The following is a 17,288-nucleotide window of genomic DNA, read 5'->3' as shown; positions in this document are numbered from 1 at the left end:
TTCACTATAAGCCTTTAATTAACAGATGGTATGAGATACAAAGGATTATATAGAATTATGTAGTAACAATGTGTATAGAGTCCTCCTTAGTCAGTATTAAATATATGCTTACTGATTTGCATAGTGTATAAAAGATTTAAAAATTAAATGCTATGAAAATTCAGGGGAAAAAAACAATTTTTTTAATTGTTGGGAAGTAACTAAGACAGAAATTTCTATCTGGAAGAAATGAATATGGTTTCATTGCATTATGTAAATTAATTAAGAAGTTAAATTGGGTTCATGAAATTTACTTTAGAAAATACTTCCTCGTTATAAGTTCATCAATATTGGTATAATTTTGATAAAATGTTTATATTCATGAGAGTGGGTCAATATCTCTCAGGATAAAGAGAACAGGAGAACGTATCTTTCAACTTTCAAAGGGACTCGGGACGTGCATTACCTGAATGCAGCGTTCGCTCTTGTTTGCCTGCTGACGGAAACAGACCAACTGCAGAGTGACACTGGGGAGAACTGAGGAAAACTGAATGCGGGGTACCAGTGTATATTAAGGGGTTATTATTAATTTGTTAGGTGTAATAATCAGATTGTGGTTATGTCTTCTGCATTGGTGGGTACATTCTTCATCATGAGGGCCACCTGGGAAATCATGGTATGATGGAAAAAAAGCATGAGCTTGGAAGGTGTGAGTCCTAACTCAGCCATTAACTAGCTATGTGATCTTGAGCAGATATTGAAACTTTTTGAGTTTCAGTCTATTTGTCAAGTATGGAAAATGAAAATATTTATCTGAAAGGATTTCCACAGAAATACATGAAATGATTTTTTAAAGTTAAAACATAGAATTATTACCATCTTTAATCCTTGTTCCTAAGAAACTTGTAATTCAATTATAGATGCAATGTAAAAATCAAAACAACTTTAAGAGAAGAATGAATTAAACACTGATAAAATACTATAAATGTTCCGAGGAAAACAAGATTACTTCTATTTGGGGGAGACTAAGACAAGCTTCACAGGGGAAAAAAATCTGAGCTCTTAAAAAGTACAGGATTTTCACAGGGAAAGATGAGAGGTAGAAGTTCATATGAAGCAAACAATATGTAAAATGGCTAGGAGGATAGAAAGCCATCGTGTACTGCGTGCGTGCTATGTGGCTTCAGTCGTGTCTGGCTCTGAAACCCTCTGCACTGTAGCCTGCCAAGCTCCTCTGTCCATGGGATTCTCCAGGCAAGAGTCCTGGAGTGGGTTGCCATGCCCTCCTCCAGGGGATCTTCCTGACTGAGCGACCACACCCACGACTCTTATGTCTCCCGCACTGGCAGGCGGGTTCTTTACCACTAGCGCCACCTGGGAAGCCCACTGCGTACTCAGGAAGGGTAAGAGACTCTGACTTGGAAAGAACTAGAACTACAAAAGAGGTTTGGAGACAGGTCATAGGTTTTTTTGAGCGTCTCTCTTTGAAGGAGATTTTATCGGATAGGCAAGAGGAGCCATTTCAGCTTTCAGGAGGAAAATAAGATTAAGAGATGCTAAGATCGATCTCAGTGTTGATAGGTTAGAAAGTGCCTTGGAATTGTAAAAGGTACCTGCAGAATCAGTACTCTGGAAACACGAAGCACATGAAAGTCGGAGACTGAGAAGGCATCTCCTGTGAAAATCAGCCAGAGCTCACTTTTTGTTTGATAACGACAATCTAATAGATTCGAATTTTGGTAAAGGTAAAAAATATAGACTCTGGAATACAAGCAGAGCCTAAGTATAAAAATTTCACCAGAGTGCTATTATTTGGTAAAATCATACAAAGGGCCCACTTTAAGTGAAGAAAAAAAAGGGAAGAAAAAGTTGACAAATCTAGCACATTATTGGACTATATTCACCTAGATGCAACTGTGAATTATTAACTGTGTCTCATTACATACAAATTAAATCCTGATGATTTGCTTTGCAATTTGTTTAACATCACAAATGAGAAAACATTACTATATGCAGATGATTAAACTTCCACTTCTTAAAACAAATACTATATATTTTTAAAATAATTCTTATATAACGGGGGTACCTAAGCATTTTAAAACACTGCATTACTAAACTATTTCTTCCTTCAAATATATGATAAAATGCAACCTCTCAAAATCCAAGTGTCCTTATTCAGAAACAGAAGGTTATTTATTTATTTTGACCATGCCATGTGGCACGGGGATCTTAGCTCCCCAAGCAGGGCTCGATCCATGGCCCCTACAGTGGAAGCGCAGTCTTAACCACTAGACCGCCAGAGAAGTCCCCAGAAGTTTATTCTTAAGGAGTTTTTAAACAACAACAAAAAAATTATGCACCTATCAGCTGAATCTATAACCCAAAAAATTCATCACGAATACTTGGTATTTCAAATATAATAAAGCTCTACAAACCAAAAGAAAGTAATAAATGGGGAGGAAGAAAGCATATTCTTTTCTTTCCTCACTGTTTAATTAATTGAAGGATAATTGCTTTACAGAATGTTGTTGTTTTCTGCCAAACCTCAACATGAATCAGCCATAGGTGTACATATATCGCCTCCCTTTTGAACCTCCCTCCCATCTTCTTCCCCATCCCACCACTCTAGGTTGATACAGAGCCCCTGTTTGAGTTTCCTGAGCCATACAGCAAATTCCCCTTGGCTATCTATTTCACATATGGTGATGTAAGTTTCCATGTTACTCTCTCCATACATCCCACCCTCTCCTCCCCTCTCCCCATGCCCATAAGTCTATTTTCTATATAGAAAGCTTATTCCTGAAGAGAGCTGTGATGATAAAAGCATCACTGGCTTGAAAGTAAATAGACATTTCTCTTTTTTACTGTCAGGAAAGCGGAAATAAATAGAAAGTCATGTTACGATTTTTTCAAAAAGCCAGCATGAAACTAACGGCATGAAAGGTGCATGCAGCAGTATAATTACAGCAAGCAGAAAATAATGCATACAGTGCATGCTAACAAAGGCCTGCAACAGGCAGCGCTGGACGCTAAGGGACAGGAAGCACGTGACTTCAGCGTATCCTACCCCTTTCGGCTGGACGCTAAGGGACAGGAAGCACGTGACTTCAGCGTATCCTACCCCTTTCGGCTGGACGCTAAGGGACAGGAAGCACGTGACTTCAGCGTATCCTACCCCTTTCGGCTGGACGCTAAGGGACAGGAAGCACGTGACTTCAGCGTATCCTACCCCTTTCGGCTGGCAGGCAGCACTGCTGCTTCTTTTACTGGGAAGCTGACGGATTGTTCCAAAAAACCCACACAGAAAGATGAAAAGAGAAGCTCAATTTTATCTCACCAAAAGAAGATGGGGCCTACTTTACGTTGCTATAAGTGATGTTTACAGACTTGTTTTTAGCTTTCCAACAGTTAAAAAACTCATCTAATGTCATAGATTCTTAGAAAAGGTAGTAATACATGGAAAGAGAAGATGGGATTTGGCTTAATAAAAATGATAAACATTGAGATACCTCAAAATCAACATTTATTCCCTTTAATTTCCTCACAATGAAAGTTACTACGAGTAACAGCGATCTTTCAAAGCAACATTAAATTGACAACTTCAACTACGGAAGTTTCTTTCATGAACTTCAGCCAATTTCTAATTTGCAAAACAGAAGGCTGGGTAGACTGTATCTATGTTTAGACAGCTTGTATTAATAGCATTCATTACATTTTATTGTATTTGTATATCAACCCACTGCTGGCTTCTCTGTCAATATTTAATGCCCAAAGCTTCTATTCTAATTAACGTTTTTTGCTTTTTGAGTAGTCATCACATAATGTTTCACCCCAGTTCGATTCCTGGGTTGGGAAAATCTCCTGGAGAAGGGATAGGCTACCCACTCCAGTATTCTTGGGCTTCCCTGGTGGCTCAGACAGTAAGAAATCTGCCTGTAATGCCGGAGACCTGGGTTCGATCCTTGGGTTGGGAAGATCCTCTGGAGAAGGGCATGGCAACCCACTCTAGTATTCTTGCTTAGAGAATCTCCATGGACAGAGGAGCCTTGTGGGCTACAGTCCATGGGGTCACAAAGAGTCCAACATGACTGAGCGACTAAGCACAGCACAGCATGTAATGTTTCAGAAAGAAAAAGAGTAAAAAAGGAGCCTTATCAACTACTAAAAATGGTTTACTTAGTTTCAAACTAAATCATGTGATTAAAACAGGCATTTCCCAGATGGTTGTCACTTTGCATTTGAGTGCAAACACCACTGACACCATCCCATGAGAGCTGGGTGTCAGTCATTCTTTTTTTTTTTTTCTTTTACTTTACAATACTGTATTGGTTTTGCCATACATCAACATGAATCTGCCACGGGTGTACACGTGTTCCCATCCTGAACCCCCCTCCCATCCTGTATCCTGCATCGAACCTGGACTGGCAATTAGTTTCTTACATGATATTATACATGTTTCAATGCCACTCTCCCAAATCATCCCACCCTTAACCTACCAGTTGTAGCTCTGCTTGCCTGTCTTTTTCTTTTTTCATTGTTTTGATTCACAAGGTCGGTAAAGGATGCAAGTGAGAAGGTGCGTAAGATATTAAGAAAGGTACAGAAGTATCACTAATAAATAAAGCAGGGCATTTGAAAAGGTACTGATGAAGCACCTGAGTTACTACGACTGCAGAGGTACACATTCCCGAACAAAGAACCCCCCAGACGATCAGGACTCTGAAGAAAGCACAGGGAAAGAGAAGACAGAACTCCACACTGGTTCTTAGGAAAGGGCACCTCTGTGGAGTACCTGCTCTACACGTGCCAACAAATACTACGGGTGGCTTTCTTCTCTCCCATACACACCAAATGGAAGCAATTAAGAGTCTTAATAGTGATGAACCTGGTTGGCATTATGCTAAGCAAAATAAGACAGACAAAGACAAACACTGCATGGTATCATTAATATGTGCAACCTTTTATTAAAATTTATTTATTTTAATTGGAGGCTAACTACTTTACAATATTGTATTTATTTTAATTGGAGGCTAACTACTTTACAATATTGTGGTCTGTGCCATACATTGACACGAATCAGCCACGGGTGCACATGTGTCCCACCATCCTGAACCCCCCCTCCTACCTCCCTCCCCACCCCACCCCTCTGGGTTGTCCCAGAGCACCCGCTTTGGGTGCCCTGCTTCACGTATCAAATTTGCATTGGTCGTCTATCTTACATATGATAAGATACAGGTTTCAATGCTATTCTCTCATATCATCCCACCTTCACCTTCTCCCACAAAGTCCAAAAGTCTGTTCTTTACATCTGTGCGGTTTTTTGGTGTCTTGCATATAGAGTGGTCATTACCATCTTTCTAAATTCCATATATATGTGTTAATATACCGTATTGGTGTTTCTCTTTCTGGCTTACTTCACTCTGTATAACTTATTAGAACTGACTCAAATGCGTTCTTTTTTGTAGCTGAGTAATTAATATTCCATTGTGTATATGTACCACAACTTTCTTACCCATTTGTCTGCTGATGGACATCTAGGTTGCTTCCATGTCCTGGCTATTATAAACAGTGCTACAATGAACACTTACATGTGTCTCTTTCAATTCTGGTTTCCTCAGTGTGTATGCCCAGCAGTGGGATTGCTGGGTTGTATGGCAATTCTAGTTCCAGTTTTTTAAGGAATCTCCACACTGTTCTCCATAGTGGCTGTACTAGTTTGCATTCCCACCAACAGTGTAAGAGGGTCCCCTTTTCTCCACACCCTCTCCAGCATTTATTGTCTGTAAACTTTCTGATGGCAGCCATTCTGACTGGCGTGAGATGGTACCTCATTGTGGTTTTGATTTGCCTTTCTCTGGTAGTGAGAGATGCTGAGGATCTTTTCATGAGTTTGTTAGCCATCTGCATGTCTTCTTTGGAGAAATGTCTATTTGGGTCTTTGGCCCATTTTTTGACTGAGTCATTTATTTTTCTGGAATTGAGCTGCATCAGCTGCTTGTATATTTTTGAGAGTAATTCTTTGTCAGTTGCTTCATTTGCTATTATTTTCTCCCATTCTGAAGGCTGCCTTTTCACCTTGCTTATAGTTTCCTTTGTCGTGCAAAAGCTTTTAAGTTTAATTAAGTCCCATTTGTTTATTTTTGTTTTTATTTCCCCTACTCTGGGAGGTGGATCATAGAGGATCTTGCTGTGATTTATGTCAGAGACTGTTCTATGTTTTCCTCTAAGAGTTTTATACTTTCTGGTCTTATGTTTAGATCTTTAATCCATTTTGAGTTTATTTTTGTATACAGTGTTAGAGAATGTTCTAGTTTCATTCTTTTACAGGTGATTGACCAGTTTTCCCAAAACCACTTGTTAAAGAGATTGTCTTTTTTTCATTGCATATTTTTGCCTCCTTTGTCAAAGATAAGGTGGCCATAGGTGCAAAAGGTTGCACTCAAATAGAGTAGAAAAGTGATTGCCAGGGTCTGGGCAGTGGAGGAAATAGGGAAAGGTTGGTAAAAGAGTACAGACTTCACATAGAAGATGAGTAAATTCTGAGGATCTAATGGTGCAACATGGCAACTACAGTTGGAAACATTGTGCTGTATAATTGAAACTTACTAAGACAGTAAAAGTTAAATGTTCTCATCAAATAAATATATAGATAAAAAGGTAGATACATGATGTAATGAATGTATATGACTCAGTAGGAGAAATTGTTTCACAAGGTATCTGTAAGAAACATGTATATTACCATATGTAAAACAGATGACCAGTGCAAGTTCGATGCATGAAGCAGGGCTCTCAAAGCCCATGCTCTGGGATAGCCCAGAGGGATGGGGTGGGAAGGAAGGTGGGAGGGGGGTTCAGGGTGGGGGGACTCATGTGCACCTGTGGCTGATTCATGTCGATGTATGTGTGGCAAAACCCACCACAACACTGTAAAGTAATTATCCTCCAATTAAAATAAATTAATCAATTTTAAAAAAAGATGTTATGGGAAAACCCAAACGAACTTTTAAGCAAACCCAATATATCAAATCATGCTATACACTTTATAATTTTTTTGTCAGTTCTACTTCAATAAAGGAAAAGATAAAAGTCTAACCACAGAATCTTCCCCATATTTTAACACAGATGCTACTTTTTGAAAACAAGTTTGAAAGTTACTGAAGTGGACTGAAATATTCAGAAAGTTCCACTGAGGGTTTAGCCAGCTGCCATGGAAAGTCCAGTTTCCCTTGCTGACCTGGTGAGTGTGTACGTGTGCAGAGCTGCGCCTCAGTTAAGCAGTAAATGCTGCGGAGCGTTCAATCGTTATTAGAAAAAAATCAAATGATTAGCACCTCACTATTCTGTCCTAGCGCTAATGCTGCCAAGCTCTGACCTGACCCCATCAGTGTGTAATCATACCCAGCTATACAGGCCATGAAAGCATTTTCTCTCCTAAGTGCTTTCTCTTACTCCCTAGATTCTGTCTTATTCATCATTTCCTTCATCAAACAGGTGCAAGTTTACCAAATACATTTAGTCAGTTCATTTTAGAATCTCCTGAAAATAATCCAAGAAAGCCTAAATTTTAACTTCGAATCACTTCTAAATCATTTTGCCTACTCAGCAGAAATGTATTCTACACAGTTCTCTAAAGTATATTTGTTAAATGTCTATTATACAAAAGACATCAGGGAGGACACACAAAACACTAAGACTCTTCTCAAGGGGCTCTCGCTTTTCAGGAGAGAGACGACAGGCAGACACATAAGTCCAACAGAAGTCAAAAGAAATCTAAATGGCCTGCTGTAACAATTCAGAGAATGGACCCAAACCTTCAGCCTGAAGTGTTCAGGAAGACTTTATTAAAGAAGTATATTACAGAATATTACAGCCAGAGGGACCTTAGAAAACACCCGTTTCAGTCCTATCATTTTACAGATAAGAAAAAGAAACGAAGAAAGACAAAGCCCTTTAAGGAGAGAGAGCAATGAACCCAATAGTACATACAGAGACAGTCTGCACGGGGAGGCAGACCTCTGGATCCCCAGCTTCCTGCTTTTCCATGATCCCACACTGCCCTCTGAGACTGGGAGGATGTGGGCAGGCAAAGATGGGGGAAAGAAGAGAGCAGGCTGGCGAAGACCAAACACTAAGATATAACACTGATAAGAAGGTGTTTGGGCTTCCCAGGTGGCTCAGTGGTAAAGAATCCATCTGCCAACGCAGGAGATTAAGAGACACGGGTTCAATCCCTGGGTCGGGATCTCCTGGAGTAGGAAATGGCAAAACACTTCAGTATTCTAGCTTGGAAAATCCCAAGAACAGAGGAGCCTAACAGGCTACAGTCCACGGGGTCTCAAAGAGTCGGACATGACTGAGCAAGTAACAAGAAGGGGTTTGGAAAACAGTGTGTTAAAATCTGAGGATGTGATTTTCAGGGGAGAAATGAGACAAGACGGCAAGTGGAGTGAGATTAGACAATGGAAGACATCAAACGACAGCCTGAGAGGCTTAGTCTTTCACTAGATGGTTTCATGGACACAGGGAGCAGAAGTTACTTATAAAATCCAACTCAAAGTTCCCGCAACATTGGTGTCATTATATGACACTGATCACCTTAGAGGTTTATAATGAGAGGATAAAGAACCCTTCTGACATGAGAAAGGACAGTTAAGTGTAGCAAATTTCTAATGAATGCAATCTCTGTTTTTCAATATTTCTCTTTCTCCAAAGTGGAGGGTGACACCCAACCAGAAGAAGAAGGGGAGACACTGTGAGCTGCTGACGACAACACTGATTGAGAGAGGTTGCTGTGATACCCCGCGTCCTGCTTGGCATCTCCAGGGGCTTTCAGCAGGGTCTTCCCAGAGGTTCCTTTGCCAACTTGCGGCAAGCCTGAAACTCGGTAGGATCTCCATCCTCACTGGATCCTGGGTTCACCCGTGCACATGTAGAGAGGGAGCTGCTCTTCCCTCCACCCAACGCCGAGCCCTTTGCACCTTATTCTTTTCCTTGGGACTAGAAATAGGTGGCACAGTGGTAAAGAATCTGCCTGTCAATTCAGGAGATCCAAGAGATGTGAGTTCGATCCTGGATTGCGAAGATCCCCTAGAGTAGGAAATGGCAACCCACTCCAGTATTCTGGCCTGGAAAATTCCATGGATAGAGGAGCCTGCCAGGCTACAGTCAATGGGGTCACAAACAGTCAGACACGACTGCATACATTCACACACACATGGAAACAGACTAGAGGCGGCATGCGGGATCTCACACCAACATTCGCATAGCACTCTAGAGTGATTTCAAAGTACTTTCATAGTCTCTGTTTCGCTTATAAAGAAGCAGCAGTCCTTGGCTCCAACTCTGCCTTCACCCTATATGTGCTGTGTTGTGCTTAGTCACTCAGTCGTGTCCAGCTCTTTGCGACCCCATGGCCTGTAGCCCGCCAGGCTCCTCTGTCCATGGGGATTCTCCAGGCAAGAATACTGGAGTGGGTTGCCATGCCCTCCTCCAGGGGATCTTCCCAACCCAGGGACTGAACCTAGGTCTCTCATATTTCAGGTGGGTTCTTTACCATCTGAGCCACCAGAGAAGCCCCCTATAGCTCTTCTCAGTCCCCCAGAGAGTAGAATGCTCTCTCTGTCTCTCTGGTTACTGGTTAGCTCTAACTTCAACCTTTCAACTTAGACAACTCTTGTGAAACCCTATCTCTATTATCCAACTTAATTATAAACCCTGCCTTTACCAGGAAACTCTTATTGTATTCTACCCACTAAACCCTGGGACATCAGTATCAGCTGGGATACATCAAAGCTGCTTGAACATCACAGCTTGATCTCTAGGGACCTTCCTTTTGAAAGCCTGCTCCTTAGCAAAAAAAAAAGTCATTCCTCAACTGCCAGCTCTGTGTATTCTTGGTCTGCAGCTGTTGAGACGCCAGGAGATTGTGTCTAAGGCAATTCAGATAACCACAGAAGATCAGAAAAGAGTGCACTGAGTACACCAGAGTTTAACAACTTTTGGGAGGTATACTGTGCTGTCATGTCATCATTTTGCAAAGTGAGAGGAGAGTCATGATTGTTCAGAGCCGGATGAGAACTGGACCTCCTGGGCCTCAGTATCAAGTACTGAATGTCGGACTATTAACTGATCCTCATCCTCCCATGCTGGTACATAGACTCATCAGGATAAAATTATTTTTCAGTAAATAAAAGTTGGTAGGACTTTATAATTAGTGAAAGAGAAGACTATGAATATTTTATTGCTCACTGTGTAATTCTTGCTTAGGAAAAAAAAAGAAATGGAGTATGAAAGCCCTTTTTAAAAACACAGTGACCCACAGATTTCATTGTAACTGAGCATCTGCCACGAGCCAGGCATAGTCAGAAACGCTTTCCATGCATTATCTCATGTGGTCCTTATGTTAGCCCAACAGAGGGCATATGATTTGTATTCCTAGGTTAGATATCAGGAAACTGAGCCTGAGCGAGATTAGCAATGTGCCCAAAGTCACAGCCATCTGTAAAAGAGTTGCGACTGGACCTCTAGCCAGCTAACTGCCAAGTCTGTGAACTCAACTGGCCGATTTTTATTAAAAAAACAGAAACGCTCAATTGGCCCATTTTTATTTTTAAAAAAATCAAGTTTGAGGCACTAAATAAAGAATATGTATTGTTTTTATAAGTTAAAAGACAGAAAGAAAGACCAAACTTCTTTTGAAAGCTTGTTATCCTTAATTTTAAATTAATTTAAAAAACCAAAGGTGCTGATCACTCTGAGTCTGGTAATTCCACTGAAGATTATCAGAAACCTCTAGATATTAGAATAAAATGCCATCCATCCCTCCACAGACACGTATTCAGCATCTACTACTTGGCAGCAAGCACTAGACCAGGAACAAAGGACCCAGATGAGCGAGCAGCACGGTCCCTGCCCTTGAGGAGCAGGCAGACAAGCTGGGAGGACAGTCATTCTACGTGTGGACACAGTGGCACGTGACGAGTGCGATGATGGGGAGATGGAAGGAAGCTGTGCAGAAGCAGGGGAAGCCTAACTCAGCGGGGACAAGAGGGGTGTGGGAAGGGGATGGTGAGTGCGCCAGGCAGAGAGAAGAGCATGCTTCAAGGACCAGAGTGGAGCTGAGGACTGAAGGAAGTTCAGAGTGGCTCACTGAGGTCAGTGGTTGAGTCGTGTCCGACTCTTTCTGACCCCATGGACTGTGGCCCGCCAGGCTCCTCTGTGCATGGGATTTCTCAGGCAAGAATACTGGAGGGGGTTACCATTTCCTCCTCCAGGGGGTCTTCCTGACCCTGAGACAGAACCTGGGCCTCCTGCGCTGGCAGGCGGATTCTTTGGCCCTGAGCCACCTGGGAAGCCCTCAGTGAGGCTCAAGCTACCACCAAGTGCAAGAAAGGAGGGAGCCAAACCTCAGGACTGGGGAGGTGGGCAGGGGCCGCTCCTGCAGGACACTCGAAGCCACACTGAAGACACACCTAAGGGCAACGGGGAACCGACTTGAGCGAAAAAAGACTCAGACTTTAGTTTCGCAATATCCATCTGGCTCAGAGTGGAAAGCAGATCACAGTGGGTGTAAGCTGGGGTCTAAGAACTGTGTATTAGGAAACCACTTCTGTAATCCAAGTGATAGGTGACAGTGAGCTGGGCTGGGTGACAGGTGTCAGAAACATAGATATTTATAAGGCAGAATGGATAGGAACTGATGGAAGATTGACTGGGGCGGGTGCGAGGTAGTGATTTAAGCCCTGAGGTAATTCTAAAGTTTAGAAGGTAGAAGATCCTATCGTTTAATTTCAACTAGTCATCTAGCTAGAGGAAAAAAAATCATTTTTGAAAACTTACTCCATCAAGCAGAAGAAACATATGGCTTTTAAATCGTATTACTATTAGTACCTGGTTTCATTAGTATTCATTAGTACCTGGTTTCAGCCATAACTCACCTGGTTTCCAACCAATAATAGGTGTTCTCCAAGAAGAAAGTCTTTGAGCATATCTTCCATCACTATCATATGCTAGAGGAAAAAACGACTAGAGGTTAATTGTGTTTTGCATAATCAAGGTGAAATAAGAAAGTTAACTTATTAGCTATAAAGATATCTTCATGGAAAGAAAAACATGTATTATAATACAGAATACTCAATTTGATTATGCTAAAAAATTAAAATGCATGCTGTGGTCAAAAATAAGTCATATAACCAACTGGGTCACTCATATTCAAGACCTGAAATGGTCTACCTTAGCAAGACTCAACCACTGACTGATACATATTTCAAAGAGTTTTTATAATGGGACTCAAATATTTTTCAGCTATCGTACTATGGAGAGTTGGCTTATAATTTAATGTGATATTTAAATTAATACTTACTAATGTAAATATACAAAGGTTTTCTAAAACAACTGGAGATTTCATGGAAAATCTTACATGGACTTCTCAACTATGACTTTCAATGCATATGTGTAGGTTTAGAATTAAAATGTCAGCAACTATACTCCAAAAAATTATATATTTTTAAATTTTTTTCATATTTTTAAGTTCAAAACATGACACAATATAATAAGATTAAAGTTGTTCACTGTAGTCACAGAGGAAATTACATTGCTCTTTTGGATCTTGAAAAATAGGACAATCATAAGTAGGTCAAAAAGGCTCAGCCAGGATTAAAGGGAGAACTACAGCCTGGAACGATTCATATCCCTATTTCCTCTTGGTTTTCTGTATCGAAAAAATAAAGACCTCAAAGTACTAAAGTTATTGAAGTTCTCTATTTGTGAAAAAGGCAACTTAACCTTTTACATCTTATACATGCTGTAGATACTGTTCTCGTTTGCCAGTCTTTTTTTTCAACTTGGTTTGTGATTTTTTTTCCTACATCTAGAATATTTTCCTTTTACTTCTCATGTTAAGCAATAACAATATTTTCTTCAGAGTTTCTAGAAAAACTAAAAAAGTTTTCTCCCTCCTTCAAGAACAGATGAGTTTTCCTTAATGTTTATCTTGGTAATTTTAAAAAATGCTTTCAGATAAACCATGGAACTGGAGTTTTAATGAGGCTTGAAGTAGGGTCAGCTATTTTGTTCATTCTGGAGTACTTTTTAGAATAAAATGAGATGTTATTAATAATTATGCTGAGACAACAAGTATAAACAGGGACTATTTTGAGTAAATGAGGGTACACAGTTACCCAAGTTAAAAGGGAGACTTACAACATCTGGCTTCTAATTTGGGTTCTAGTGATAATTTGGTCTGCAGAACTCTTCTGTCTAACTAAGATGAACAATCAGTGCCGATTTCCATTAAGTTCTTCCAGAAATACCTGGGCTAATCTCCACGAAAAATAGACAGAAAAGTTGGAACAAACACCTAGATAGCAGGTAAAAAAGCAATGTGAATGCTGAATAATAATCCAAACTACAGTTGTCATCTTTACTTTTTCTCATGTCTTCCTACTTTTTGCCCTGATTACACCTAACTAGATTATTCAAGTCGACAAACGTTAGCTAAGGCTAAGGTCATGCCTACGGAGTCCTTTTCTTAACCTCTCGGCCCCCTTGGTACCACAGACAATTTCTTCAAAGTCTCCTCTCCTGATTCCCTCCTATCTCTCTAACGGTTTCTCTCCTTCGTGTTTTGGGTTGTAACTTCTTCCTTTTGCAGCAATTCCTTAAATACTGATTTTCTTCCTTTTTCGGTTCTCTTTCACTCCCTTGTTACCTGCTTTCCTGGGAACCATGGGATGGGGCAGACCAGGTTAAGCCTTCTTGTACGCGGGCACCCATCTGAAGGGGGAAGGAGGGCAACGTGCACCTCAGTGCTGGAAGAGTCACTGCTGACCCTACTCTCCCTGAATCCACTCATCCATTCCATGGCTTCAGCCACTAACTTTACACTGATCTCCAACAGCAAGACCATTCTTCTTGACTCCAGCCCCACATTTCTGAGAAAATGTTGAATTATACTTGGCTGTTTCCCAGTCTACTAGAACTTAATACACCCAAATGTGGCTCATTCCTTTCTCCACAGCTTCAGGCTTTAGCCTGTATTTCTAATCCCAATTAATGGCATCATTTTCTACAACCTGACCCAATCATCACCATCTTCCTGCCCAACTCAGTTGGCCCTTAGCAAAAGCTAAATCTAAGCTATCCAGCCACCTCAAATTTACTGTATCCATTCTTTTTTTCCCCCTATTCCCATAGCTTTCATTCAAGTTTCTTTTTTTTTTTTTTCCTTTCTCATCTCTGGCCTAGATTTTTACCCACCAACGTGGCATCTCAAACTCAGTGTCTCCTTGAGTTAATATGTGCTCCACGGTACTGACAGTCATTTTTCGGTTCACAATCATGTCAGTTTTTCTCTTCCCCAAAACTCTTTAAATGACTAATACCTTCGGGACAAGGATCACTCCTTATCTTTTTGATTTAGTCTCAAGCGCATCCCCCGTCACTCTCCTACTGTGTGTTCCAGCCACGGGCACAGTGGAGAGTCATTTCCTCTTCACTCTTCTGTTGACTTTCCCAGCAGACCACGTGCTCCGTGAGGGAGGCTCTCTGGCTTTCATCCGACAGAAAGCCCCATCGGCTCTCCCTGCCTCCCGTGTGGCTCCCCCGTGTGTCCTCTCCACTCTGTCCCCACTGCCTGTCCTCATTCACACCCTCCCTAAGCTCACCTGGACTACTGCCACAGCCTCCTCACTAGTCCCTCTGTGTCTCTGTTCCAACTCACAGGTAACAATACAGGATGAATGCAAAGTGAGCAAAAGCAGAAATGCTCCTCAAAGCTTTCAACAGCTTTCTCACTTCTTCTGAATAGCTTCCCAGTTCCTTCATTAGCAAGGCCCATATAATATGACCTTTTAACTCATCAGCCTCATTTCTTGTCATTCTTCCATTTTAAACCTCACCTCTGGCCACGACAATTAATTAGATGTAGCTTCCTAAATGAGCTCCACTCTTATGTAGCCACGTCTCTGCAGATGCTAGTGTCTCTGCCTGAGTCTTTCAATTTCACCCAGTGAACTCACTTTCTAGGATCATTCCAATCCGGGACCATCACCTCATCAATGCTACCATAGTAACCTATGTGTACTTCAATTACATCGTAACCATGTGTACTTGCTTGCTTTCCCCATTGAGAGATTCAGGCAACTTGAGCCCTGGAACTGTGTATGTATGTACTTTAATCTCTGTGTTCTGATACCGGATTGAAGTTTGGGTTTAAAACCTAAACCAACTTTTTGGCCAATCCAATAATATCCTAGAACAAGGACAGACACAAGGCAGACATTAAAAAAAATTTTTTTTCAGCTCTGAAGCTCATTAGGTTTAAGAGGCTACTAATTGATCCTCCAATTTCTCCTCTTTACTGCTACAAGTAAAATATTCCTTAGAGAGAGATATAATAAAAATATACTCCTAATTAAGAACATTCAAAATCTTTTTCCTTCTTTCATTAATTCACTCAACACATATTCACTCAATAGTCACTATGTGCCAGGCACTCTGCTATCCGCTAGAGATACAAAATTAAAACAACAACACAAGGTTTTATCTTAGTAGTGTGGGAAACGTGTTTTAAAAATCAGCTACAACACGGAGTGGCAAGAAGACCCCAGGCACAGAACAAGATGGTATAGAAGCACCTAAATATTCAAGAGGTAAGGAAGACACTGCTTCATAGGTGAAGTGCAGCAGAAAAGACGACAGTAACACACACAACAAAACTGAATTTGATCAAGTCATCGCTCCAAGAACTGGCGCAGCTAGAATTTTTCATTAATGGTTAATTCATAATGCTTTGTGAAGAGCGGGTACGTTTGGAGACAGGCTACAGAAATCCCTCAGGGCCACTGCACAAAGTTCACAGCACAGTCCTCCACGTCTGGGTCACAAACACCATGGCAACAGACACTGTGTTCAAGGGCACAATGGCCCTGCCTGCTACCGAATTTCCTCCATTCTTACACGCTGGGAAATCTTTTCAATCTTTGCTGCCACGGAGTTTTTCAAATTGTCACTTATGACAAAGTTTCCTCATTCTTTTTAATTCATTCCTTTCTGCTACATGAACAGAGTGTGGTAGCACAAATGCTTGAAAATATTTTCCTTACAAGCATGTTTTGGTCTTTGACAGACAAGATTCTTTATTCCTTTGTGCCTTATAAGTAACCTTATTTTCTGTTCTTTTGTTCCCTGCTTGTATAAGAGCATTAATGCTCTGGAAGAAAAATAAAACTGACGTTAGTTAATGGCCCATAGAATGAAAAAAAAAAAAGAAAAAGCAAATCCAGACTATGCCTTTCGCTATGTCATGGGTAATTATAATTTGAACAGACTTTAAAAATATTTAATCAAGACTTTTATGGAGAAAGAAGAATTTGTATAGATACCTTTTATTGTTAATATAATGTAGGGATATAAATTACGGTACTCATAGGACAAAAAAATATACTCCTAATTAAGAACATTCAAAATCTTTTTCCTTAGGGAATGGCAGATAAAAATAATTTACTTTAATTCTCTAATTATTTAATATAGGGAAAATGGCAAGAAGTACTTCAAACAATTTGTAAATGTGGGATTATAATATACGTGCAAATTGGTGGCCAAATATTAGAGAAATATTTAAGTATGTTTTATATTATAAAATAAATACATTACCATATGACAGAAAATCTGGAAAAGAAAAAATCCTTTATATTATGAATAATTTTCTCTGGAAAAATTTCTTATTAAAGTGAACATCTATAATACAACTTTCTGGACACACATTTATTTCGGTGTCTTAGTGGGAGCACCATATACAAGTGGAAATTTGTCTACTCTGATCCACTGAAAAAAGATTTTAAAAAGTAAAGAATAGAAAAACACTAGGCATTTTCAGAAAAAGGAAAGAAATGTGAGGAAAAGAATACATAGGACACATCCTTTGAATTACTTGAAATGATTTAACTAACAAAAATACAGGAGAATCAATAAGAGTGCTTTTTGTTTTTAATTTAATAATATATTCATTTTACTTGAAGTATAGTTATGTGTGCATATAAAATTTATTACTTTAATCATTGCAGCAACTCTTTCCATTCTCAAGTAACTTTGGAAAGAATTTATAACTTTACAATGCACTAATAAAAGATGTCTCAACACCTCATTCTGCAACATCTGAATGAAACCAGTTTAGTTCAGTTCAGTGCAGTCGCTCAGCTGAATCCGACTCTTTGCGACTTAGCAAATTACAAACATAAACATCGGTTATACTTGAACTGGCGTTAATTACCACAGTGTAAGAGGTGATTTAATTACCCAGGAATGCAAAA

At 40.2% G+C, this 17,288-nt stretch overlaps 1 protein-coding gene across 1 annotated transcript in view; it reads right to left on the bottom strand.

Annotated features, from left to right (window-relative positions):
* The window catches only part of VWA8 (von Willebrand factor A domain containing 8), a 376,045-nt gene that overhangs the window by 229,222 nt on the left and 129,535 nt on the right, over nt 1–17,288 (bottom strand). Inside the window, exon 20 of the mRNA XM_018056795.1 lies at nt 11,916–11,987. Coding sequence (XP_017912284.1) covers nt 11,916–11,987 — 72 coding nt within the window. The remainder of the gene's footprint in view (nt 1–11,915; nt 11,988–17,288) is intronic.

Source organism: Capra hircus, chromosome 12, assembly GCF_001704415.2.
Source record: "Capra hircus breed San Clemente chromosome 12, ASM170441v1, whole genome shotgun sequence".
NCBI classification, from domain to species: domain Eukaryota; kingdom Metazoa; phylum Chordata; class Mammalia; order Artiodactyla; family Bovidae; genus Capra; species Capra hircus.
This window is presented reverse-complemented; position numbering and strand designations above follow the sequence as displayed.